Source organism: Phocoena phocoena, chromosome 3 (assembly GCF_963924675.1).
Source record: "Phocoena phocoena chromosome 3, mPhoPho1.1, whole genome shotgun sequence".
NCBI lineage: Eukaryota > Metazoa > Chordata > Mammalia > Artiodactyla > Phocoenidae > Phocoena > Phocoena phocoena.
The window spans coordinates 145,226,136-145,250,562 of record NC_089221.1 but is presented as its reverse complement, the minus strand read 5'-3'; the positions used below and the strand labels follow the sequence as shown (position 1 = coordinate 145,250,562).

General features: G+C 38.7%; 1 protein-coding gene across 1 annotated transcript; it reads right to left on the bottom strand.

Moving 5' to 3' along the window:
• RARS1 (arginyl-tRNA synthetase 1) lies at window positions 1-23,159 on the bottom strand. Its single transcript, XM_065873401.1, has 15 exons — window positions 23,088-23,159; window positions 21,443-21,577; window positions 17,895-18,083; window positions 16,870-16,978; window positions 16,077-16,177; window positions 15,512-15,633; window positions 14,446-14,566; window positions 12,870-12,999; window positions 11,790-11,894; window positions 8,605-8,783; window positions 8,136-8,245; window positions 5,511-5,616; window positions 1,453-1,625; window positions 1,064-1,311; window positions 1-227 (listed from the first exon to the last, which is right to left on the bottom strand). The coding sequence occupies exons 1-15, from the start codon at window positions 23,130-23,132 to the stop codon at window positions 118-120; spliced, it is 1,983 nt and encodes a 660-aa protein (XP_065729473.1). The 5' UTR covers window positions 23,133-23,159; the 3' UTR covers window positions 1-117.
• Window positions 23,160-24,427: the final 1,268 nt, after the last annotated feature.

The following is a 24,427-nucleotide window of genomic DNA, read 5'->3' as shown; positions in this document are numbered from 1 at the left end:
AGATAGCTGACAAATTTCTTTTACTTGTTTTTGTATCCACATGATTGATGATTGTGAAAAAGCAAACAATGCTAATGGCCACTTTGGTAAAAACACAGTGTTCAAACCTAAGGAGGATTACATTCTTTGGACAGGCTTTATTCCCAGGATATCAAACCCCTTGGCCATGACAGCAGCTACTGCTTCACATAGCAGCATACGCCACATGTTCACCTTCAATACTTCTCCTGAGAACATAGAAAAAGACAGTAAATTTTCTTTTTACAAATCACTATTAAAGAATCTATGTTACTTCTGGATTTTACTGAGAAGTGAATAGCCCAACCCATAGATGTTTTGGGGCTTTAATTAGAATCACCTTTACCTTAAACTATAAGGGGAAACAATCTAAGAAATAGAAGTGTTCTGTTCAAGAAATCTGTTTTCAACTGATGATAAAAGAGATACAAGGCCTGCATTGATTAGATTGTATTTTATCTTTCTTTTTAGAGTTCTTTCCTAGGCCTCATGGTCTGAATTAACTATAAACTTTAACACCATAATGGTGAGATATTTTTCCTAATGAAGTTTTAGTTCTTAGGCATGACTCTCAGAAATGCCTACTTGCCATGTAACACATTAATTCAGTCTACTTCATTAACTCTGTAACAGGGTAGAGCAAAAAGCCTACAAAAGGTATCATTTTTTTCCCCCAAGGGTAGTTTTTGTTATCAAGAACCACAAAGATTCATCCTGGGACCCTTAGTCACACTGCTTTTGTTGGAAATATCCTATTCCTAGTGGCCTCCTAATTATTTTTCTTTAGAGTCTTATGGTTCCATCCCATGAGCCTGAGGGTGGGGAAACTAGTCAGTGTGGGAATGGGAAGAATTCCGTTTATGCTTTTATTAGAGCTAGCTCATTTTGTCTTGTGTATATGATATGGATTAATGTGTAACTGGGGGAAAAATGGGGGGGAGGTGGTTTCCATAAATAAAATAAATTGAAAACCACCTACATCCAACTCAAATAAATGCCCTGTTGGTGCCCAATCCCCAAAATGACTATTGGATGAACCACTCACCAGTTTGTCGATCTTTCTCCACACAATAGCAGCTATCATAGAATTCTGTGAAAGTAGTTGCCAGCTCATAGATATAATCACAGAGAGTGTGGAGAAATAAGTCATCTAAAATCTTCTGCAGAACCTCAGGGAACCGCAAAATGCACCGGCCTAGTTTCCATTCCTTCTCATGGTCCAAAATGATCTTGGTCTCTCGAGCAGCTTTCTGGAGCATTTCTTCATCAATACTGGCCAGACGCGCAATTGACCTGAAAAATCAGGTAACAGCCATCATTCCCCTTTGTTAAGTACATTCTTTTCCATTGAAACATGTAATAAGGAGTGACTGATATAAACAAGAAATGATCATCATTTGATTCAAAATAAAACAAGGTTGTACCCACAATTACCTGATTCTAGTGAAGGCATACAACAAGTAAGCCGCTGTATTTCCTCTATCATCCAGCATTTTGTCAAAGGAGAAGATATAGTCATTCAACCGGTTATGGGAAAGATCAGCATATTTGATACAGCCATAAGCAACAGATGTCTGAGCAGCCTTCAATTCCTCTGTGGTTAAGACCTTTTGGAAAAAGAAAAAAATACTTCATAATCCTGTCTCATAGACAAAAGATGGGCGTAAGGAGCATCTAATGGTGCTTTTTAATCAGTAAACTTTAATAAATATCAACACTGAGGTAGGAAAACATGGACCAATCTACAAAGAAGTGAACAATGAAAATACAATTCATCAGCTCTGCATAACGAAGAATGTTTCCATGAGAAACTTGATTTGTAAATTATGAAGTGTCCGCTTGAATACGTTACTCAGTAAGTGAGAAACGGAAAGCACCAATTATTAGTTTATATCCGCTTCATTCCATCAAAGATTCTGAGGTAGCTTACAGGAAACAAGTACAGTAAAATAAAAACAAAAATTAGGGTCAGGTAATTAACTGGAATTAAAATAGGGTGTCAAGAACTGGAGATCTAATATTGTTTTGCTAAATTTGGTCATACATTCTGAAGCATTATTAGGTCACAAGTAAGTAAGTAAGGATTTCTGTTCTGGACATGATGCAGTAGCTTGAAGTAGACTAACCCTTCCAGCAAAATCAACTACTTAAAAGCTGAATAAATTATATGAAACAACCGTTTGAAGTCAGCAGAGAGCATCAACACAAGGACCCCATTAAGACAACCAGCCGGCATGCTATCTGTTGGCCAGAAAACCTAACTAGGATGATGATATTATCTAGAACCGTTATAATTTTTCATCCACAATGTCAGATGAAATGACTAAAAACCAAGAGGTGAGGTAGGGGGAGGGAGAAACAAGACAACAGAAACAACAAAAACAAGTCAACAGCAACTTTAAAGTCTGGAATTGTTTAAAGAATACTTATTAGCTACAAAGAAGAAAAATAGTAACTTTACAGTGGAGAAACTGATAATATCACTTTAACAAAGTGATCAAAATTATTAACAATCATGAGAAATATCAACATCATGTGCCTCCTGAAATAAAAAAGTGAGAAGAACTATCTTCCCAAGACTGCATAACTGGAATTTAATCATGAGGAAATACCAGATAAATCCAGCTGAGGGACATTCCACAAAAAACCTGACCCTTCGTAAGTGTCAAGATCATGAAAGTCAAAGAAAGAGCAAGGAACTGCCCAGATTAAAAAAGAATAAGGAGACATGAAAACTAAATGCAACATGTGATCTTGGACTAGAAAAAGGACGTCTGTAAGACAAATGGCAAAACTTGACTAAGGTCCGCAGATTAGTGTATTGTATTGCAGCGATGTTAATTTCCTGATTTTGATAATCATACTACAGCTGTAAGATGTTAATGTTTGGGGAAGCTAATATGCGAATTCTTTGTACCATTTTACAATTTTTGGTATGTCTGAAATTATTTCAAAATGAAAAGCTAGAAGAAAAATTTCAAAATGAAAAGCTAAAAAGAAAACTATGATTAAGGTATTCAAATAATTAGAGAGACAAAATTGTATGAAAAGCAAAATTTCAATAGACACTTGGAATACAGAACAGCAAAATATCTGAAGTAGATAAATATTCAAAATAAAGCACGGAGAGAAGAAAAGTGGAAAAAAAAGTGAAAGACACTTTGGGAGACCATCAAAGTTCTAACATAATATATGTACTTAGAATTCCAGAATAGAATGGGGCAAAGATGCAATATTTGAAGAAATATGGCTGAGAATTTTCCTAAACTGATGAGGAACCCAACCCACAGGAAGCTCTGCAACTCCCAAGCAAGGTAAGTACAAAGGAAAGAAGGAAACTCCCTAACTCCCTCTCCAAACCAAACCTGGGCAATAAAAAAAACTGCAGGGAGGAATAAAGTTCACAGGAAAGGGTAAATATGTGGATAAATATAAATGAATAGATGGTCTAAAACAAACACTGTACAAAAGACTTGAACAGACCCTTCACAAAAGACACCCAGATGGCCAATAAGCAATAGTCAACATAAATTACCCATCAGAGAAATGCAAATTTTAACCATAGTGAGATGCTAATACACATTCACCAGAAAAGCTAAAATAAAAGACTCACAAAAAGTTATAGTGGAAGATATGGGGCAACTGGAACAATCACATATTAGTGGTGAGAGTGTACAATGGTTACAACTCTGTCCTTGGCACAATTTTTAATAAAGTTAAGCATAAGCCCACCCTACAACCCATCAATGCCATTCCTAGATATACATCCAAGAGAAAAAGTGCATGTACCCATAGAGTGGCTTGAACAGCAATGCTGAAATTAACTTCTTATTTGTAATAGTCAACAAACAGAAACAACCCTAATGTCCATCAACAGAAGAAACATAATACTATTAGCTAGGGACTTCCCTGGTGGCACAGTGGTTAAGAATTCACCCACAAATGCAGGGGACATGGGTTCGAGCCCTGGTCTGGGAAGATACCACATGCCGCGGAGCAACTAAACCCGTGCACCACAACCACTGAGCCTGTGCTCTAGGGCCTGTGAGCCACAACTACTGAGCCCGTGTGCCACAACTACTGAAGCCTGTGCGCTCCACAACAAGAGAAGCCACTGCACACCGCAACAAAGAGTAGCTCCCGCTCGCCACAACTAGAGAAAGCCTGAGAGCAGCAATGAAGACCCAATGCAGTCATAAATACATACATACTATTAACTAGCAATAAAAAGAAATGAACTACTGATACACCTGGAAAACAGAACACACGTTATGATTTCATTAAAGTCCTCAAACAAAAGTGATCTATGGTGACAAGAAACTTTCTGGGGTGATGGAAATATAACTTGATTGGTTGGTGTTATCATGTCTATACATATGTGTGTGTAAAAATTCATCAAGCTTTACGTTTTACTATATGCAAATCAAAAGATACTAGCTGAAATGGCCAAATAAATAGAATAGTCAAAGCAGTTTTTGTTATCATGCAGACTAAACAAACTGATTAGGTGACTAAATTTTCCATTTTTCATCTGATTGTGCCACTTGTGCCTAGGCCAGAACTAAAAAGCAAAACCATTCTGGAGATACCAACTGGGTATACCTCACAACCACCTACCGGAAATAGAGAAAAAAAGTATTTTACATTTCATTTTGCTAACAGTGGAAAGGGAACAGATGGGAAGAATGTAGCCTTACAGCCTGCCTTCATGCTCTCTGGATTATCAGTGATCTACCCAAACCAAACAAGACAGTGGGTCCTCAAAGAACCTTTTTTTTGTTTGGCTCTTTGATGTCTACATTTCTTCCTATTCTGTGTCTCTTTCTGTCATTTTACTCTTCTGTTTATAGTAATTATGTTCGTTCCAAAATACCACTTGACTTGCAGGAGAGTAAAAGACCTAAGACTCTTTGAATCTCAATCCTTGACCTCTGTTATTCCCATCTTAAATTTTTTTTGATGCTTTTTCCCCCACTTTGATGCAGTTCCTCCAAATTCCACACAGATCCAACCACAGTCCTTTCTAAGGGTGCTATGAAAGCCCATCATGTTTCCTACTCTGATGGCTCGTCAGTGGCCGAGAGTGGTAGGTGTTTACTGCTATGATCATTCTACAAATGCTCCCAGACAAAGGAGCTCAGCAGATGTACACTCTAATGTAGGCTCTTCACTCAGACCGTCTCAATCTTCAATATTCTCCCATCACTGGTTCAAAGCAGTGACAGGTGAACTGCCAATAAGAAGCAGATATTCTGTGCCACATTAACAAAGGCGAAAAAGGCCATGGCCTTTTGTAATAGCCAAGAACTGTATTTTCACAATAAATACTCAACAATTCAAGAAACAAACTGTGCACTAAAATCTGAGTAATATAAGCCTATCAAAAGTGGACCGACTCCTTATAATCCTTTCCAGTTCTCTCAATAAAGACAAAAATAAAAAACCACAACACCATGCATGCTACACAATACACAAATAAGTCTTTGGATTACCTTGTCTCTTTCTTTTTCCTTCAATTTGTCCATGGAGCGTTTTAGTCCTTCTTCCAGAAGGTCTATGAGGCGCACCGTTTCACCTGATCGTGTTTTAAACTTCTTCCTAATAAAATTTAAATGTCCCAGTTAAACAGATTTTGAAGCAGACCTTCCAACTTAGAAATCTTTGAAAATTAAGGTTTGACACTGCCTTATTCAGCTGACAACCAGGGAAGATGCCTAGATACAGTCAAGTGTCTTTCATCTATTAACCCTCAACTCCAAGCATTCTATGCTTTAGACCCCTAACAGCATTCTCTACATGTTCACCTTTAATACATTCGTTAAAACGGAAAAAAAGAAGACATCCGTTAATTTGTTCATTTTTCTGAACACGAAGTTTGGCTCAGTTGTTTTACCTTCTTAGAAAATTATTAACTACACTTTTGCTTCTAAAACTGATTGGGAAATAAGCAAATTCTTAACTGGAATCTTACTTGCATTTCTCTGAATAGTAATTCCATCTGTCCAGTGGTAACCAACCCTAGAAGCATATTGGAATCAGCCTGAGAACTTTACCACTGGATGCCAGGGCCCCATTCATACTCACTGAAATCAGAATCTCTGTGGATGGGGCAAAAGTACTGATAAGCACTGCCCTGGGTAACTGCACTATTAAAAAGCATTTCATGAGGGGCTTCCCTGGTGGTGCAGTGGTTGAGAGTCCACCTGCCAATGCAGGGGACACAGGTTTGTGCCCCGGTCCGGGAAGATCCCACATACCGCAGAGCGGCTGGGCCTGTGAGCCATGGCCGCTGAGCCTGCGCGTCTGGAGCCTGTGCTCCGCAACAGGAGAGGCCACAACAGTGAGGCCCACGTACCGCAAAAAAAAAAAAAAAAAGCATTTCATGAAAATTGGATTTTACCTATTAAAAAGAAGTTGCAAGACATTCAAGTATATGATGTCTGTCTTTTTCTGTTTTTTTTAAGTTAAAAAAATCCTTCAATCCCAATAATGGTACAAAGGAAGCATGTTTTTCTATCTAACACAAAGTCTGCCAAAGTAATTGTGATACTTCCTGTTAAAGTTATATGTTCAGAGCTACCTTAAAAAGGATCATCTTGCCCTTCATTATAGAATTAAAACTCCTTTATTATTCCAAAAATATATTAAATACTTCCATAGCTTTCCTTATACCATCCCCTGCCCTCCTTGAGTGTTCCAACAACTTCCAGACATTTTGTGTGATGAAATGATATCCATCATAAAGCCTAACCAAAATGCTAAGAAAGCCTTCCTTAATGTCTCCACTTTGCAATAACTGGTCTTTCCCATTATTCCCTACCTGCGCCTGCCTTGAATTTTTGTTTTTTTGTGTTGGTCTACTCCTCTGACCAGTGGTTCTAATAAGAGGGATGCATACCTGAATACCAAAAGAGCTTTCAAAAACAGATGCCTAATACCCACTGTAGACCTAATAAGTCAGTAACTCTCCTGGTAGGGCCTGGCATGTATATTTTAACAGGCTCCACAGGGAACTGCTCTGCTTTAGATGACAGGCTGCTTCTTCAGGAAGGAGGCCATGTTTTATGTTATCTTCATGTATACACTGTGGAGCACCCAGCCAATGAGGTGCTCAATAAACAGGAAGATGATCAAGTAAAGTAAGTTATTTATTGTAAAAAAGCCTTAAAACAGAAAAATTCACTAAAAAATAGATGGCAGAATCTGAGCATTTTAATGTCAATATTTAAAATACGGTAGGCTGCTACTGGCTAACTATCACTGATATTATTTTTCTTTTTTATGGTGTAGGACACCATAATTACATGATACCGAATGCAGAAATATAAAACAACCAAAAAAAGAAGTAAAAAATTCCTTAGCCATTACATGATAAATTAAATGCCAATAGATAAATATTGGTGATAAATATTAGACATAAAAGGTAAATGTGTTAATTTTCTCCTAACTGTAGGAATAATCATCTAAATGTTAGTCAAAAAAACCAATAGGGGCTTCCCTCGTGGCGCAGTGGTTGAGAGTCCGCCTGCCAACGCAGGGGATGCGGGTTTGTGCCCCGGTCCAGGAAGATCCCACATGCCACGGAGCGGCCATGGCTCACGGTAAGGACCCAGTGTCTTCTAATTAACAAAAAAGCACAGCTATACAGAAGAGTCATATGTTACAATTAAATGTCTGATCTAAGGTATGTGGTCTCCATATAATCTTGTATCTAAAATAAATACCCTGACACCCCTAGCCTGCCTTTTACATGCTTAATTAGGGCTTTTGTACACTGGCTTGTTAAGCATCTTGAGCTAGCTTATGCAGTTTTTAGAAACATCACCCACATTTACGTGATGGTAGTAGTTAGGCCATGTCACCAAATCTAAAATGATATGGTGATTAAAGAGCTAAGTGATCCTAAGACAATATTAAATGTAAGATGTTAACAATTTCTCTGAATTCTCCCTAAAAGGCTACATTCTCTGGCAGTGACGAGACATAGGTACAAAACATCTCAGCTGCGTACACCACTCCAGCATACGTAGACTATGGTATCAAATGAAATACAGCCTCTTTCAAAGAAATCTGGGGGTTAGGTGTGTCACTTCCACCTTCAGATTTTCCAGACTTACTTGTCTTCCCCCAGTACCACACCAAATCCAGCATGAGACACTCGAGTTACTGCAGGGTCATACCAACCAATCATCTGAGCACCACCAAATATTGTCTGGAAGTGTAAAGACTACAAAGAAATAGAAAGAGAAAGTTACTTGCTAAACTTTCTAATTAAAAAATGACTGAAAGCTCTTCTGCTCAGGAATAAAAATTTGTAAAATTTAAATCACACATCTTGTAAGGCAAGTAAAGTTGTAAAAGCTCTTCTTTATTCCTTATACATGAGAAAAGGAACACCCTTTCAGTTTACAGAGACAAGCGGGAAAGCTGAGAAGTGTACAAGTTTGGCCAAATCCAAACCCTGTACTTTTCCTTATATTACACTACTTTTCTGAATTTTTGTAGGGAAATTTATAGGGTCTTATAGGGCCAAATGCCTCACCAACTGGACAATCTAAACATATACAAATCTTCAAACTCACTTACTTGTCCACTGTCTACCACATAGATGATCATATCTGCTTTTTCCTCAAACAGTCTTTGTTTAATAGCAGCCAGGTCAGATGTATCATAGGTATAACCTCCATCTGATTTTACTATGGTTAATGGTATGGAACATCCTGGAACAAACACAATCTTTCTGCCATCATCCACTTGCACAAATCCTAGAAGAAAAAAACTTTATTAATAATGTTAAAAGAATCTTAAAGGACTATAAATGCTTAGCCATCATAGGATATTTATGAGAGAGCTCAAAAAAAAAAAAAAATCACAGGATTTTTTCCCTCAATGTGACCTAGTATGAGCCTTGGAAAATGGCTATTGTCAAGGTTGTCTGGGCACCCAGGGTGTGTTCAGGGCACAGGTGAGATATCCTGGCAGTTTTCTGGACTAACACTACACTCTTCATAGAGCATCCCACTGGAGCCCAAACTCTTCATAGAGCATCCCACTGGAGCCCACCTGCTCAGCAGACACAGAGCACGGAAATCTGTGCTGTTTTCAAGCTGGAGTCATAGCCTTCCTTTGGGAGGAGGATGCAATTTTTATCATTACCTCTTAAAATGTATTCATTCATTTACAGTTTTAAAGTTAAAACTGCAACAGAGTTCAGGAAACAAACATGGCAGGATTTAGCATTTAGAATGGTTAGTGAAAAGTAAAAATAAAATCATGTTCATACACTCATAATGAAAAAGACAAAATTCTTGGATGCAAGAAAGGACAGGAGAGTACATGATGGTAAAAACAGCTATCTTTGAGTGCATGCTACTATGTGCTAAATACTATATTAAGCCTTAAATTCAACCTTCACCATAACTCTCTGCAGTAAATATTGTTATTACTGTTTTTTTTTACACTTTAGAAAACTGATGCTTGGTAAGGTGAAGGCACTATAAAATGCTGGTTAAAAACAAACTGGGGCTTCCCTGGTGGCGCAGTGGTTGAGAGTCCGCCTGCCGATGCAGGGGACACGGGTTTGTGCCCCGGTCCGGGAGGATCCCACATGCCGCGGAGCGGCTGGGCCCGTGAGCCATGGCCGCTGAGCCTGCGCATCCAGAGCCTGTGCTCCGCAACGGGAGAGGCCACAACAGTGAGACGCCCGTGTACCGGAAAAAACAAAACAAAACAAAACAAAAAACAAACTCTGAAGCCAGACTGCCCAGGTTTGAATCTCAGACTTATTACTTATTAGCTATGTAACTCTGGGAAGTTACTAACTTCTCTGTGCTTTTCTCATTATTAAAATTTCATTATCTTAAGTGTACAAATAAAATATGCTAGAGAGGGTAGAGAAAAGGGAACCTTCTTACACTGCTGGTGGGAATGTAAATTGGTGCAGCCACTATGGAAAACAGTATGGAGGTTCCCCAATAACCCAAAACTAGAGTTGCCATATGATCCAGCAATCTCACTCCTGGGCATGTATCTGGACAAGACTATAATTCGAAAAGATGCACGCACCCCTATCTTCACAGCAGCACTATTTGTAATAGCCAAGACATGGAAACAACCTAAATGTCCATCAACAGATGAATGGATGAAGAAGATGTGGTACATATACACAATGGAATATTACCCATAAGAAAGAATGAAATAATGCCATTTGCAGCAACATGGATGGACCTAGAGATTATCATACTAAGTGAAGTAAGTCAGACAGAGAAAGACAAATACCATATGATATCACTTATATGTGGAATCTAAAATATGACACAAATGAACCTATCTACAGGACAGAAACAGACTCACAGAGAACAGACTTGAGGTTGCCAAGGTGGGGGGAGGGAGGGAGTGGGAGTGTGGGGTTAGCAGATACAAACTATTACATATAGAATGGGTAAACAAGGTCCTACTGCACAGCACAGGGAACTATAGTCAACATCCTGTGATAAACCATAATGGAAAAGAATACAAAAAATATGTATTGACACATACATACATACACATATATACATATATATATATATAACTGAATCACTTTGCTGTACAGCAGAAATTAACACAACATTGTAAATCAACTATATCTCAATTAAAAAACTTTTTAAAAATTCATTATCTTAAAAGTATGGTCCCTAGGCTCCAGAATGTGACTAACAAATACCATTTGTCATTCAAGGAACCAAGTTTCCTTGCAGATATCAGATTGGTTGAATCCAGATCTAAGGGAAATGGTCGAAAAACATAAAAGATATTAAACCTAATTTACAATAATGCTAAAAGCAATCCAGTTGTCACATCTGGAAGATATTAAGAAATTAATTTATTATTCTGAAAATTGATAAAGAAAGAAAAATAAAGGACCAAGAATTTATACTGTTTGTCTTCTATGAATTGTACCTTAGGATAATCAAAATGATTATGTGACAAAGTTCTGCACATGAGAATTCCAGGTAACAAAGGAATGACAGAATGTCACCGTTTTCCAATCTCTAATGAAATACTGGAACAAAGTCATGACAATCAACAGCTGCTAAAACCTCTAGGGGAAAGTCTAATGGGGAAATTAAGGGATACATCAGGCTGACAACACCTAAACCCACTAATTCATCTTAACATCATAGTAAGAGAGCCAACCAAAAATTGGCATTCTTGCAAATTAAACAAGACAAAACAAAAAAGGGAAGAAAATAAAAACACAAACCAGAATTTAATCAAACCTCTCTAGAAAATACAGATAAAGGAATTGTTACATAACATTATATGGGAATCTCTGTAAGACAAACAGCCTAGTTTCTTCAAATAAATGAGAAAAAAGGATGGGGCTAATGGAGAGAAACCCATGACCTACAGAATTTATAGTAAACAAATGTGCAGACACTGAAAAAAAATACTCATGATTAAAAAAGATTATGAATCAACTTGGGAAATTTGAACTCTTGACTCACTATTTAATATTAAGGAATTATTAACTGTCATGGAATAGTAATGGTATTGTGGTTTTGGGGTGGGATGAAGGGCCTGTTGTTTCAGAGACAAACCAAAGCAGTTATACATGAAATTATATGATATAAGCAGTATATATAGGAAAGTATAGACATAGATCGGCCTGCATTCATAATTAAGTTGGGTAACAAGTGCATGGAGTTGGGGATTACTAGAATATTCCCTCCGCTTTTGCCTATGTTTGAAAATTTGTATAATAAAGTTAAAAAAAAAAAAAAACTCACCTCTATCTTCAAACTCCTTCACAATATCATTCATCATATCTTGATAGAAGGATTCTCCCCTCTCTATTAAAGAGATGTCCAACGCCTCATAGATTTTATTAAACTCTAGGGAAAAAGTTACCAAATAAAGAAAATGTATAATTTAAACAAATAGGAAACATGCATCTTACCTTAAAAGAAATTATGTAATTGAAGCATTTGGAAGGAAATTAATTACATGAAAATGTATGAAACAGAGCATTACATACATACTGCCACTTTGAAAATTTGGAAAGAATATAGCAAGATACATATCAAAATTATTAATAGTGGGTAGGAATACAGATAATGTATTTCCTTTTTTCCTGTCTACATTTATTTTGTTCCTGCAAGGAACAAATACCTACTGTAATTTTTAAAAAATTTACTCTTAGAAAATGTAAATGAGAAGAAAAAAAGAAAAGCCTTTCCTATTTGGAGTTCAACTGTTTACTGAATTTTCTTATATAGTTTTTTTCTAATTTGTACCATTTATCTGTTTCTCTAGCCATGCATTAGTGACACAAGATAACCTACAGTAGCACAACACATTTTACTGCCTAGTGTGGCAAAACAGCCATCAGCCTTTTCCAAAGATCTACTGGCTCTTCTTGTTCATTTATTCCTCAAAGTGACCTTTCAGATTATGTTAAAATTGTCTTAAAACCACAAATGAATGTGGAGAACTAGGGGATTCTGCATGACACTCTGTCCAAACATTCTATTCCATCCTTTTGCGTATTTCCCTTCATTTTAGCCCTACGCATTCTTGGATAGACTTATTCCTAACTATTTTTATAGCTTTGGTGGCTACTGTGAATAGCATCTTTTTCTCTTCTACTTTCTTTCCTAATTTTTCCTGACTTCTGAGGAAGTTAAATTTTGCACCTGCCTGTCTTTATAAACTTTCTTTGCAGTTTCAACTTCAGAAAATACTTAAGAAAAATAATCTATTTGCTAGTCCTTGAAAATTTAACATGTCATTCAAGGTCAATTTTGAATACTCAAGAAACTGTATGCAATAGTATCTGTTAGATGAACGAACAAAGCCCAGAAACTCACCTTGGCGGGAGACATCACAGATAAGCTTCCAAGCTTTTATGATGTCTGGATTTTTACTCTGGAGCAAAACAACACACTGGTATGCTCTCTTCTTAAATTCCTCCTCGGTATCAAATCTCTTCTTGGATTCCTGTGTTTAAAAAAAAAAAAAAAAAAGGTAAGGTCTGTAAAGAGTGACCCCCATATTTCTAGATAAAAAATTTGTACATTTCTCAAAAAGACCCAGACAAACCCCACAAATAGACCAGAGTGAGGAAGTAAAAATTTAGAACACCAGAGCAAGTGCTCTATCTCAACAAAGAGTACTGTTACAGATGAATGCGCCAATAAAACCCTATTATTTCCTCTGCAATAATTTTTCTTAAAAATATAAAATTCTCACCACAGTGCTACCTCTACTTTTCCAATTCACACCAATGCTATGTTCCAGGAGAGTAATAATGAATAGCTAACAGATGAGGGGGAATTTTCTGGGCTCTATTTTCCATTCTGGATGAACAATTTTTTTTGTAATTAAAAATAAAATTGCTTTCATTGTTTTTATATCTATTTTGAAAGCAACACATGCTTACTAAAAAAAATATATACATATATTGTTAATCCCATCCCAAACTCACCAGCAATAACATTTTGATGGAAATTCTAGACATTTCTTTATAATTACAGATCTATGTGTTTTAAAAAAACTGGAAATATATGGCTTTTCTTTTACCTTGGTTTTAAAATTTAGCAATGTATTAAAAACATTTTATTGCATTAATAGATTTGCCTCATTATATTCAGTGCACAGAATCCCAAGAGACTATAAGTTATTTCACCCACCTGATACCAGTAAACAATTTATTTTCAATTTTTTCATTAGAAAATACATACCAAAAGACAAAAATAACTTCAAAAAACCCAATAACAACCAACCAAAAAACCCACAAATGTTTACTTTTTAATGCAGTAATCCTATTCTTGGGATCCTATCATAAGGAAACAATTTTAAAAAGGAAAAAGACCTACAGTATGAAGTTTGAGCTCCCCCCAAATGGGGGAAGAAAATCCAACAATAGGGAGTGAAATAAACTTTGGTCCACAAATCCAAAATAATGTGCTGTTATAAAGTAACATGAAAGAGTTTGATAAAATGTTTAACAGGCAGAATACAAAAATGATATTATAACCACAAATGATATAGTACATGTTTGAATGTTTGTATACAGATAAGTAAAGGAGTCACACTAACTGATTTAAAATTATGGTTTATGGTAAATTGTCTTTAAAAAACTGTTTATATATACTTAACAATGCTTTCAAAATATATAAAATGAAGACGAAAACTACAGCATCAGAAAATTTTAAATATCAAAATGTATTTTGACTAACAAACTCCTAAATTCACTTAAGAATGGGTAATGTAGAATTAAATTTTTAACATACACCAATAAAAAAAGCAAACATGATGTGTTAAGTAACAGAGTTTAGCAACTGTTATAGTAGCTTCAAATACCATTTTAAACTCCCTAAGGAAAACAAATAATTGTGATAAATGATAAACACACAAATAATAGAACAATAAATAAAATCAAACCTTATAAAAAGCCTGAAGATCCCCAATGGGAGGTGAAACTGTTAGGTAATCCGGAAATCTGTCTTGCAGGTGAGCAATGAGCATGCCAAACTGGGTTCCCCAATCTCCTACATGGTTTAATCTAATACCAAAAACAGAACATAAAATCGCTTTAAAATGATAAACATGGTTAAATTAGAGGAATTATATTCCATTAGGAGCCACTAACATTAAGTGCCAGTACATCACATTTAGTAATATCTTTCTATGGAGGTGTTTCCTCAACTGGTCTGAGAGGCAAAGACCAGGTCTGTTATATTTAGCATCGCATAACCAGGAATGGAGGCTGCAAACAGCAGGCCTCTAGGATTTGCTGAATGAAGTTCCTATCAATGGACTGTGATCTGTTTATTGTGTAGTTAACTGGGACAATGGCAGCTGGGCCAATGTTGGTCATTACCACAATTTTATGAAAATTTAACTTTTCAACTAATTATCTTAGTGTCATTAGTGGTTCCCAAATGTCAATGGACAAAATTCTTCAAAATATGTCAATCCAACCACTTCTCATTCCTCACGGCTTTCATCTAATCTCAAACCACCAGATCACCTCTTAACTGGATTATTAAAACAGCCTTCTGATTCATTACTATAGTTCTCCCTCAGTTGCCTAGCTTCTTCACAGAAACCAGAGTAATCTCTAATTAGACTACATGCCCTATTAAGACTTTCCAATAACTTCTCACCACACTTAATAAAATCCCAATTTCCTACCATGGCCTACGAGGCCCAGCACCATCTGTTTCTTGCTTACCTCTCCCACTAGACTATATACCCCGAGTATACACGAGGCAATCAAGAAATATCTGTGGAACAAATGGGGGAGCTTTTTCCTTGGTTCCGCCCCCTACCCCAAGTCTTAAAAGCTGTTAGTCCAGAGGAGGGGCCAAGGACATAATTTAAAAGCCTAATGGGTGATTATGAAGCAGAACCACACTGATGAATCACTGATTTAGTCAAAGATTCTTTCTCAAGTGACATTCTCCCTTGTCTATAGAAATCTCCAAAGAAAGCCAAGAGTACATACCGCAGCACATTATATCCTGCAAACTCAAAGAGGCGGCACATGCTCTCTCCTATGATTGTCGACCTGAGATGGCCTACATGCATCTCTTTAGCTATGTTGGGAGAGGAAAAGTCAACTACAACCTAGGATAAACAATAAAGATTTTTTTTTAAAGGGGTATAAACATTTTATTCTGCTAACACATTCATTAATAACATTTAATAATAAACTTAAGACTTAAACAGTAGCTTGCATTGTAATTCAATTGTGTTAGGTTTTCTGATGAAACCTGTCCATTATTAACTGAAAAATAATCAAATTTGTTTAAACAAATTCTATTCTCTAATCTATTCTCTATTTCAGAGATAACTCATAAATATCGGTTGGCTACCTCAAATGCTTTATGGAATGAAAGGAAAAAAAATCACATAGCAATCAAGACCCAGGGGAAAAGTTACTTCACAGCTATGTTCATAATCTCAAAGTATTAATGATTATATCTCAGTATAAGAAGTAAAAGCCATTCCTAGTTACAACTAACACAATTCTAATGTACTATTATATCAATCAAAAATTGTACATATACCTTTTTGTTTTCTCCAATGGCAGGTAGTTTAACACCATTCACCAAGAGGTTGGTCAACTGTTGTGATACAAAGCCCTTTCTTAAGTGGACATTAATAAAACCTAAAGAACAATAGAGAAGAGAAAAAAAATCAGACAGCCTCCAAACTTGAGGACTGCTCACCCCCAAAGCCTTTCTCAATTTCACTTACGCTGGCTCCAGAGCCTTAGTCTGATTCTGGCAAAACTTTTCAGGCTTCCAACACCACTTGGGGCCTTGGCTTGAGCACTACTGTAAGTTCCCTGTTTCAGCATCTATTTCAAACTTTCACCACTCTCCTGAAAGCTTCTTACTTAATTCAGGGCCCCTTCACTCTCAGCAAATGATTTATTTACCTCTTAACAGAAAAGAGGTGATTCTTTTGTACAGAATACCTGCCATGATCTATCTCCTTTTTGCTTATGAAGAACTAAGCCAGAGGGAGAAAAAGTTAACTCATCCAAGACTAGGGTGGCTAAGTCTAGTTAAAACTACAGTTTCCTAACTCTCAATCTAAGGTGCTTTCATCATCTTGTTCAGTATACAAGTTATAACCCTATGTTTATATTTAAAATGGTTTTCTTGGGAATTCCCTGGCGGACCAGTGGTTGAGACTCGGCACTTTCAATTCTGTGGGCCCGGGTTCAATCCCTTGGTCGGCAAACTACTGGTAAAAATCCTACAAGCCGCGTGGCACGGCTAAAAAAAGTTTTCTTATTTCTAAAGGACTCAGCAATCAATACAACTACTTAAGAAAGATAACATTATGACATACCAGGACCAGCAATTTCAACTTTTTCAATATATTCATTGTCTGGGAGGTGTTTGATAATGTTTCCAGCAATTTCCCTTGGATTAACTTTCTGTTCCTTGGTTTTGAGCATCTATAAAACATAAATGATTCATTACACAACAGGCTTCAGCAAGGCAGTAGGAAATGCACAACTGACAAAGCATCAGATGCATTTGACATAAGACCCATCAAAAGGCAGTAAAGCAGAGACCAATAACCTTGTAAAGGGACTGATTAAAGCATCAGACATCAAAGTGCCAGAAGGAATAAAAAAGTGCCAAAACCACAGGACCTCCATTTGAAAATGAGTTGCCAAAACTAACTAGAACTTTTTAATGAAGACTTCTAAAGTCTTTAGTTATAATGCCCGTTTCCAGGATATTCACAATCCTAATTTGCAAATATTCAGAGTTGAGTAATAAATAGCACCCTTATAAACTTAACCCCAGCATAGACACACAAAAATTATCTAGAAAAAAATCTGGTCTCTTTAGATGAAGCCTTTCTATTCAGCAATGAGAAGGAAGCAAAAAGTCCCAAACCAGGGGCAATAAACTACTAACACATTAGACAATGTAGCTATTAGAAATAGGGAACTCCTCTGCCTGAATATGAAATACACAAGCCCACCTCAGAGACACATCTCCACCAAATATTTGATGGGAATGCTGGTTCTAGACAGCTAACTTTTAATCCTTCAACAATAACACAAAGCCATCCTGGACACAAAAGGAGGGAAGTGCCAAAATAATACCAACTATTACCCTTAAACATTGAGAATACATATGTATAGAAAAAAAAATATATATATATATATAATTTAAATATTCAAATTGGTGCTTTTTAAAAATTAAAAACACACATATTCCCTTTCTTCAAGTTTTTCAGAACTGTGGAAAATGTTTTCACTGAGGATACAATTTGCTATTATTTATGCAAATGGTAATGATAATTATAATGCTTAAGAAAATCAAATCATCAAGAATGCTTTGTAATAATATAATCACCTGACAGATACCCATAGCACTATTACACTGATAGTCCCCAAACTTGGGCTGTTGACTTGGTGTCACTATCAGTGGAGGATTTTCCAAACCTGGATAGGCAGCCTTAATGGCACAACCAAAGACCTCTTGTAGGCAACTATTGATGTTAAGCATATTTTTAGTTGGTTTGCTCCTTTCTGCTTGAAGACTCTGTAAGAAAAGAATAAAAATGTCAATAAATTCTAAATTATCATACAAAATTTTCCCAAATATTTTGCAAAACCTTGAAATGTCTTCAGAAGAACTGAAAGGTAATATACACTGATAGTGTAATGCTCTCATACCTAGGATATGCTGAGAAACATTAATAGAACAAGTCTATCCCATAGCATCTAAGACATACATGTAAAAATGTCCCGAGTACTTTCTTTCTACAGTTATTTATTTATTTTGCAGTACGCGGGCCTCTCACTGTTGTGGCCTCTCCCGTTGCGGAGCACAGGCTCTGGACGCGCAGGCTCAGCGGCCATGGCTCACGGGCCCAGCCAATCCGCAACATGTGGGATCTTCCTGGACCAGGGCACAAACCCGCGCCCCCTGCATCGGCAGGCGGACTCTCAACCACTTCGCCACCAGGGAAGCCCTCTACAGTTATTTTATCAGAACAGAAATTAGCAATAGAGAGTAAGGGGCTGATGGGATTTTCTCAGCTTCCCTAAAGCACTGAGAAAATAATACAAAATAAATCCTAAATAACTTCTTATCAAATGCTGGAACTGAAAGCTCTATGGACAAAAGAAATTAAAAAATATATTCTCTCCATTAAAATGTTGACCTCTTCAAGGCATGAAATGAAACAGATAAAAAATACTGCTGGGTAATATTAATATATCAGAATAACAGGTTGTTTTGTCTTACTGCTATTCCCATGTTGGACTACTACTACCTCCTATTTCTCACTTTCTCTGAAGTGGAATATATTCATTTAAGATAGTGTAGAATTAATTAATTACCTCTATTATTGCACTTTTCATACCTTCTCCAAATTATCTGTCTGTATCACCAGACTTCTGATTGCAAAGAAAGTGTCCTATTTATGGCTCTATCCCTGGCACCTAGCATTGTACCTGCCATGTAGCAGGTCAAGATGACTGGTGACTGAACACATATGCTCATAACGGAATACAAATGAAAATGCTGCTACAAAGTAATCACAACTTTACATCAGTCAAAATGCCAATGATGTGCAATATGAATGGCAACAATAATGAAAACTATTATTCGAGTAGTACTGAACTGAGTACTACTCAGTAACTTGAGTCTCAAGAACTGAGTCAAGTGCTTTATTTATTTATGTGCATTATTTTACTTCATCTACATAACAAAAATTCGGTTTGTGACTACTATCATCATTTCCTTGTGGGCTAGAGATTAAGTAACCGGCCAAAGATAACAAAGGCAAGTGGCAAAGTCAGGATTCATGGTCAGTACTGCTGGAATGGAGCATTTCAGGTTCTATGCTTCCTCGTCACCCTCTCTACCATTATGGAAGAAATTATATTCTTTAAACTCACTAAAATACTGATTTAAATTTTTAGTCAGTCAGTAATTGACTCCCCTGTGATGACACACTCAAAAAAGGGGAAGATATGCTTTTCACAATGTAAAGGTTTCCAATAACAAATATTGGGTTGGCTAAAAAGTTCATTCGGGTTTCTCTCTAACATCTTAATGGAAAAACCCGAACAAACTTTTTGGCCGACACAATACTAAAGTTATTAGATATGATCCTAAGACCCAAAACCAATTGTAGATAAATCTCCATCTATTTTTAAAGGCTGGAAATATCAGTATATATGTATGGATGTGTGTATGTCTCTGTGTGTATATATGTAAACACACGTATATGAATCCATTGTACTTGATTTCTGCACCATGCAATTAAGTATTTGACTATAATTAAATACTTTTCCCCAACCTGTTTCGTATGTGCAAGTCTTTTCTCCCCTCAAATGGTAAGTTCCATAAGGTTAAGAAATATTACATACGGTACAAACACCTTTGCTATAACTCAATATAGGCATTCTGAAACACCTCACATTATGCAAAAAAACAAACAAAACAAAAAAACACCTCTTAAAACCACAGAGCTTAAGAGAAATTAGCATCAGAAGCAGATTAATCAAAATCTCTGATTTTGTAATAAGAGCACCATCACATAGCAATCTTAACATTGTCACTGGTGAAAAACGTACCCATAATTCTAATAAGTACTAAGTAAATATAAGACTTAATCTTGGGGGGGGGGAAGACAGCTCAGTAGGAGGGGGTATACAGAAGAGTTGAGGCTGTTGAGTTAATGAAAACAAGGGCAAAAATGCCTCTGAGACAACCATCCAACACGTGTTTCTAACTCAGAGCATGTTGCCAAAGTGAGCCAGAGGAAGAGGGTAGGTAGGGAGCATGGGCATCCCGCACTATTTATTCTTCTGTGGCTTGCTGTTCTCTGTTGTGTACCTTGTATTCAGTGCTGTTACTCAGTAGGGCAAAGTATCTATGAAAGAACCAATATGCCTTCCACATTACACTGACAGAATTCTCCTATTTACAATTAGAGCTAGTTCCCATTATGAAAATGTGTATTAGAATACATTGTACTTCCTTTTGTATCTTTTCCCTCCTAGACTCTAGCACATATTAGGCATTTAACAATACCTCTGAATTGAAATAAATATAATAGGGAAATGGGTAAAAATAAGTGCAGAATGAATGAGGTAATCAGAAAGGTGAGATATTTTGGGGGCAATTCCATGGAAAAGGAATTTTGTGATTTTAGAAGACTGAAAGCTATTTTAAGCAGAAGAGATCACAGTAGGTAATAAAAAAGACTTCACGGGAGTGGGGCAGGCAGAGTCTAAGATGAATAAATGGGGTAAGCTTTGGAAAAAAGGTATAACGCCAGTGCAGCCTGGCTGAAAGTAGTACACACACAGGAGAACAATTATGGGAGTGAGGTCATCCTCTAGGATGTGTCATCAGCAGACCTGAAAGGCAGGCCAAGAAACTAAAACCCCAACTGAAGTAAGCTCACTATGTTGACAAAACTTATAAACACTGTTAGATCATGAAGTCATTAAATAAACAGTACAACACAAGCTTCCTGGAAAAAAATGTTCTGAAATTCTAAGTGGAAAAAAAAAAAAAAATATATATGATGTTGTAAAATACGAAAGTAAAACTGTACAATAACCAACTTAAAGCAGAGAAGGGCTGTGGGTGTATTTAAAAATATTTCCATTTGAGAGACGCAATTATGTAAAATTAAGCTGGCCAAACACTTAGTGTGATGAAACATTTCAAAGGGCCCTAGAAGGACAAGAGCAATTGCTCCATTATCTGCACCAAAAACTGAGTCCTAACTTGTCTCACACAGGGAGAAAGGACATGGTTTCTTCACTCCTTTTTCCAAATTCCTCAGGGCATGCTTTCAGAATCTTCGATAACAAGGATTTTAAAAAAAGACACAATAATTTAAACTGTAGAATGAAACTAGAACCTAGAGTACTCACCTTCTGAAGGATATTCAGCCGATACTTTAATTTTAAATTTTCTTCCCGCAACTGTTCCAAATTTGAAGAAGCTTCTGAACAGCTGCAGTTTTTCAACCGATCAATTTCAGCAGTCAGAAACGTAATCTCTTTCTCCTAGGAAAGAAAAGCCACTTTGTTCGGTCCATCATACGATGTGATAAATTGAACCACAGGCTTACTTCCTCCTTTCCCCTCCTCTCCACCTGGGTGTGGCAGAGGTGATGGGAATGAAGGAGTTTCCTTTGGATAAGCTGTGATTTTTCTTCCTTGAGGTTTTTTTTTTTTTTTCGGTACGCGGGCCTCTCACTGTTGTGGCCTCTGCCATCGCGGAGCGCAGGCTCAGCGGCCATGGCTCACGGGCCCAGCCGCTCCGCGGCATGTGGGATCTTTCAGGATCGGGGCACGAACCCGTGTCCTCTGCATCGGCAGGCGGACTCTCAACCACTGCGCCACCAGGGAAGCCCTTCCTTGAGGTTTTTGATGACATTAGGATATTATCCTTGATAAGAAAAAACGAAGCATGTGTGTTGGCGGGGAGAAACAGGAGTGTTAAGCATGCAAGGGGATAAGCTTCAGATCGCTTGTTTCTTTTTTGGCTCAAGTGCCACCCCTTCCGCCTTTTCTGAGACACAAGGATTTTCCCATTTTTTCCTCTCTTTGTTTCCAGGGTCGTAGGTCCTAGCATAGATGTTCTCCTCCAACTAAAGACATGTCCAGTCAAAAGAAAAGCAAGCTTCTAACCTAACTGCATTACTAAGGGAGACACGCCCTCACTTTAACTGTCAGATTGTCTACCTGGACATAACTACAGCCGAAAACATTGCCATAAATGAGCATACATTATGTTCCAGGCACTGAGCTAACACTTTTCAGAAATTATCTCTATTATTCTTATCACAACCCAGCGAGAGGGTACTTACAGCCCCACACGGACAAAGACCATGCGAGGAGAGCGGTAAAGAACGTGCCAATCTACCTGACCAACTTGTACTGTTGTGAGGGATTTAGCATAAAGCAGTTCCCGTGATGAGATGACACCGCGTAACCTACATTCCCATCACCCCTCCCACCTCTCCCTACCTGGGCCTAGAGGGTAAGGGAACTGTCACTTTTTGACAAAGTATGACAGTTCTTCCCCCCACGAATACTGAGGGCAAGAGAGCAAACTCCTGCTTGATAATGAACGACTGCACGGGCTTTTCAGGGTTCCTCTTGCTCAGCAGCACGACGAGAACGGTGGCTGAGCTGCAAACAGGACCCAGGGCCCCTCTGCCTGGTCCCGCATTTCCACCGAGAGCGCGCGCGTGCTCGGGAAAAGACGAGCACTGCTCGAGGCTGTACTCAACACGCCAGGCTCCAGCACCCCACCCCCCGGACACGCTGGCTTGGGGAAGTCAGAGAGAGGGAGACCCTCCACCTCGCTGAACGTCACCGTCACCCGGGCCTGGAAACCACGGGTTCTTCCTCTCCCACCTCTGGGAGAGCGTTTCTGGGAGGGCATTACGCTTCCGAGGCAGCGCAGGCCGGTCCCCGCCTCGCTGCCGTCGCGTTATCGCTGCCCGGGCGGCAGCCGGGCCCCGGCGCCTCCCTTCCAAACCTTCCCACCGGACCCACGCGGTCCCACCTGCTGCAGCAGCCGCGCGGAGCAATGAGCAACCCAGCCGTCCATCCTCTCCTCAGCGCCTTACCCACCAAGCCGCCGGAAGCGGAAGCGGCAAGCCCCGCCGGAAGCGGAACCCCTCTCCCTCTGCCCTTCCCGGCCCCGCCCAGCCGTCTCGTGGGTGTCGCCTCTGCTGCCCCCTGGTGAAATCCAGGAGACACTGCGGGGAGAACCCGCGGGAATTTTCTGCCAGGATGGGGGTGGGGGTGGGGCTGCAGCCTTTAGATTCTGATGTTGGGACGAGGGCAAAGGATTTGAGGGGAATCGGACCATAGCTGCTCTGTGCTCGACTGACTTGGACAGAGGCACTTACCTAAAGCCTTTGTCTCTCAAGGGCTTCATTTAACCACTCCGTGAAATGGGTACAGAACTAACAAAATCCATTAATTTATTCAACAGCATTTATTATGCACATTAATATGCCAGCACTATGCCAGGCGCTGGAACACAGCTGGAAACAAGTCCGACAAGGTCCTCACTTTCATGGAAGTTACATTTTAGAGGGAATAGAGATACCAGACAAGAAAGTAAATAACAGTTAAGAATCCGCCTACCGGGCTTCCCTGGTGGCGCAGTGGTTGAGAGTCCGCCTGCCGATGCATGGGACATGGGTTCGTGCCCCGGTCCGGGAAGATCTCACATGCCGCGGAGCGACTGGGCCCGTGAGCCATGGCCGCTGAGCCTGCGCGTCCAGAGCCTGTGCTCCGCAACGGGAGAGGTCACAACAGTGAGAGGCCCGCGTACCGGAAAAAAAAAAAAAAAAAAAGAATTCGCCTACCAATGGAGGGGACACAGGTTCGAGCCCTGGGCTGGGAAGATCCCACATGCGGCGGAGCAACTTAAGCTCGTGCGCGACAACTACTGAGCCTGCACTCTAGAGCCCAAGAGCCACAACTACTGAGCCCGCGCACCTAGTGCCTGTGCTCTGCAACAAGAGAAGTCACTGCAGTGAGAAGCCTGGGCATTGCAACGGAGAGTGGCCCCTGCTCACTGCAACTAGAGAAAGCCCGCGTGCAGCAACGAAGACCCAACTCAGCCATAAATAAAGAAATTTAAAAAAAAGAAAGTAAATAACAATCTTGAGGTTTTTTTTTTTTTTTTTAATTTTTGGCTGTGTTGGGTCTTCATTGCAGTGTTCGGGTTTCTCATTGTCCTGGCTTCTCTTGTTGTGGAGCACGGGCTCTAGGCACATGGGCTCAGTAGTTGTGGCTTGTGGGCTCTAGAGCGCAGGCTCAGTAGTTGTGGCTCACGGGCTTAGTTGCTCCCTGGGCATGTGGGATCTTCCCGGCCCAGGGCTCGAACCC

What these genes read in the sequence shown, in the direction of transcription:
- RARS1 (XM_065873401.1), bottom strand. Translation starts at nt 23,132, where the DNA reads ATGGACGGCTGGGTTGCTCATTGCTCCGCGCGGCTGCTGCAGCAG. An exon ending in GTGGTACTGGGGGAAGACAA is followed by an intron (nt 5,617 to 8,135) that starts GTAAGTCTGGAA and finishes AAATTTTATTAG; the next exon opens with GAAGAAGTTTAAAACACGAT. An exon ending in GGAGAAAGATCGACAAACTG is followed by an intron (nt 228 to 1,063) that starts GTGAGTGGTTCA and finishes CTATGTTCTCAG; the next exon opens with GAGAAGTATTGAAGGTGAAC.